Source organism: Ictalurus punctatus, chromosome 5 (assembly GCF_001660625.3).
Source record: "Ictalurus punctatus breed USDA103 chromosome 5, Coco_2.0, whole genome shotgun sequence".
Classification (NCBI taxonomy): domain Eukaryota; kingdom Metazoa; phylum Chordata; class Actinopteri; order Siluriformes; family Ictaluridae; genus Ictalurus; species Ictalurus punctatus.
Genome location: NC_030420.2, coordinates 14,077,423 through 14,078,482, shown reverse-complemented (window position 1 = coordinate 14,078,482; position 1,060 = coordinate 14,077,423). Strand labels below are relative to the sequence as shown.

The window sequence follows — 1,060 nt, the reverse complement described above, 5'->3', positions numbered from 1 at the left end:
CCTTGTTTTTATGTGGCTTAAGTATCTCGATCTGTCGACTTAATAATAATAATAATAATAATAATAATAATAATAATAATACATGTATTTATTTTTAATGTGGTTGTCAGCAGCAAGGCTAAAAAAATCCCCACTTTTGGGCTGCTACCTCCATTCCACATGGGGGCAATATTTCCTCAACAGTTCAGGAAGTACCAAGAACCTGTACTCTACATGAACGCCATGTCGTTGTAACTGCGTTGTGCCTGTTTTTAGCCGTGCTTCAGTTTGGTGCAGAAGTGGTTGAAATACTGAGGTTTAATAGAATATATTTGGCCAGTAGCTGTAGTCTATTTTATTTTCTGATTTAGATTAGATTATTTACACAAAAAAATATATAAAAGAAACGTTAGGGAAAACTAGCGGTCTGTCTTTTTGTTAGCTAATAGTTTTGAGAAGTGGCTAGGATTAAATAAAAATCATGGCGGATGTTACAGCGCGTAGCTTGCAGTATGAATATAAAGCGGTAAGTATAACATCCATTATTCTTAGTAATTTTTTGTTTTTACTATTACCCCATCCGCCTTTATGTCTTTTGATTTAGTTAGCTAACGTTACATTTCTTTCGGTGGAATCTGTCAGTAAGTTATCGTGTGTGGTGTTTTAGTTGTTTGCTTTTTAGAGAACACTTTATGGAACGTTTTGCACTTCTGTGGTTCTGTGTGTTGCGGTTGTTTTTTGCTCAATATTGTGTTTTCTCCATAGAACTCAAACTTAGTGTTGCAAGCGGACCGCTCTCTGATCGACCGCACACGGCGAGATGAACCAACCGGCGAGGTCTTGTCACTGGTTGGAAAATTGGAGGGAACAAAAATGGGCGATAAGAGTCAGAGAACAAAACCACAAATGTTGGAGGAAAGGAGGGCTAAGTAGGTATTTTTGTTACTATTGTTTATGGTGTTGCTACAGAACCAGTGTGTCTTGCAGTTTCCACTAATACTTATATTTACACCGGAGTCTAGCTGAACTATGTTTTGTTATAGTCTACTGTACAGTAGGGTATATGTATGGTGCCAACTGA

The 1,060-nt window shown here is 37.3% G+C and overlaps 1 protein-coding gene across 1 annotated transcript in view; it reads left to right on the top strand.

Moving 5' to 3' along the window:
- Positions 1–211: 211 nt before the first annotated feature.
- The window catches only part of snrnp200 (small nuclear ribonucleoprotein 200 (U5)), a 120,760-nt gene continuing 119,911 nt past the window's right edge, over positions 212–1,060 (top strand). The window contains exons 1-2 of the mRNA XM_053680237.1: positions 212–505; positions 745–908. Coding sequence (XP_053536212.1) covers positions 461–505; positions 745–908 — 209 coding nt within the window. The 5' untranslated portion in view covers positions 212–460. The remainder of the gene's footprint in view (positions 506–744; positions 909–1,060) is intronic.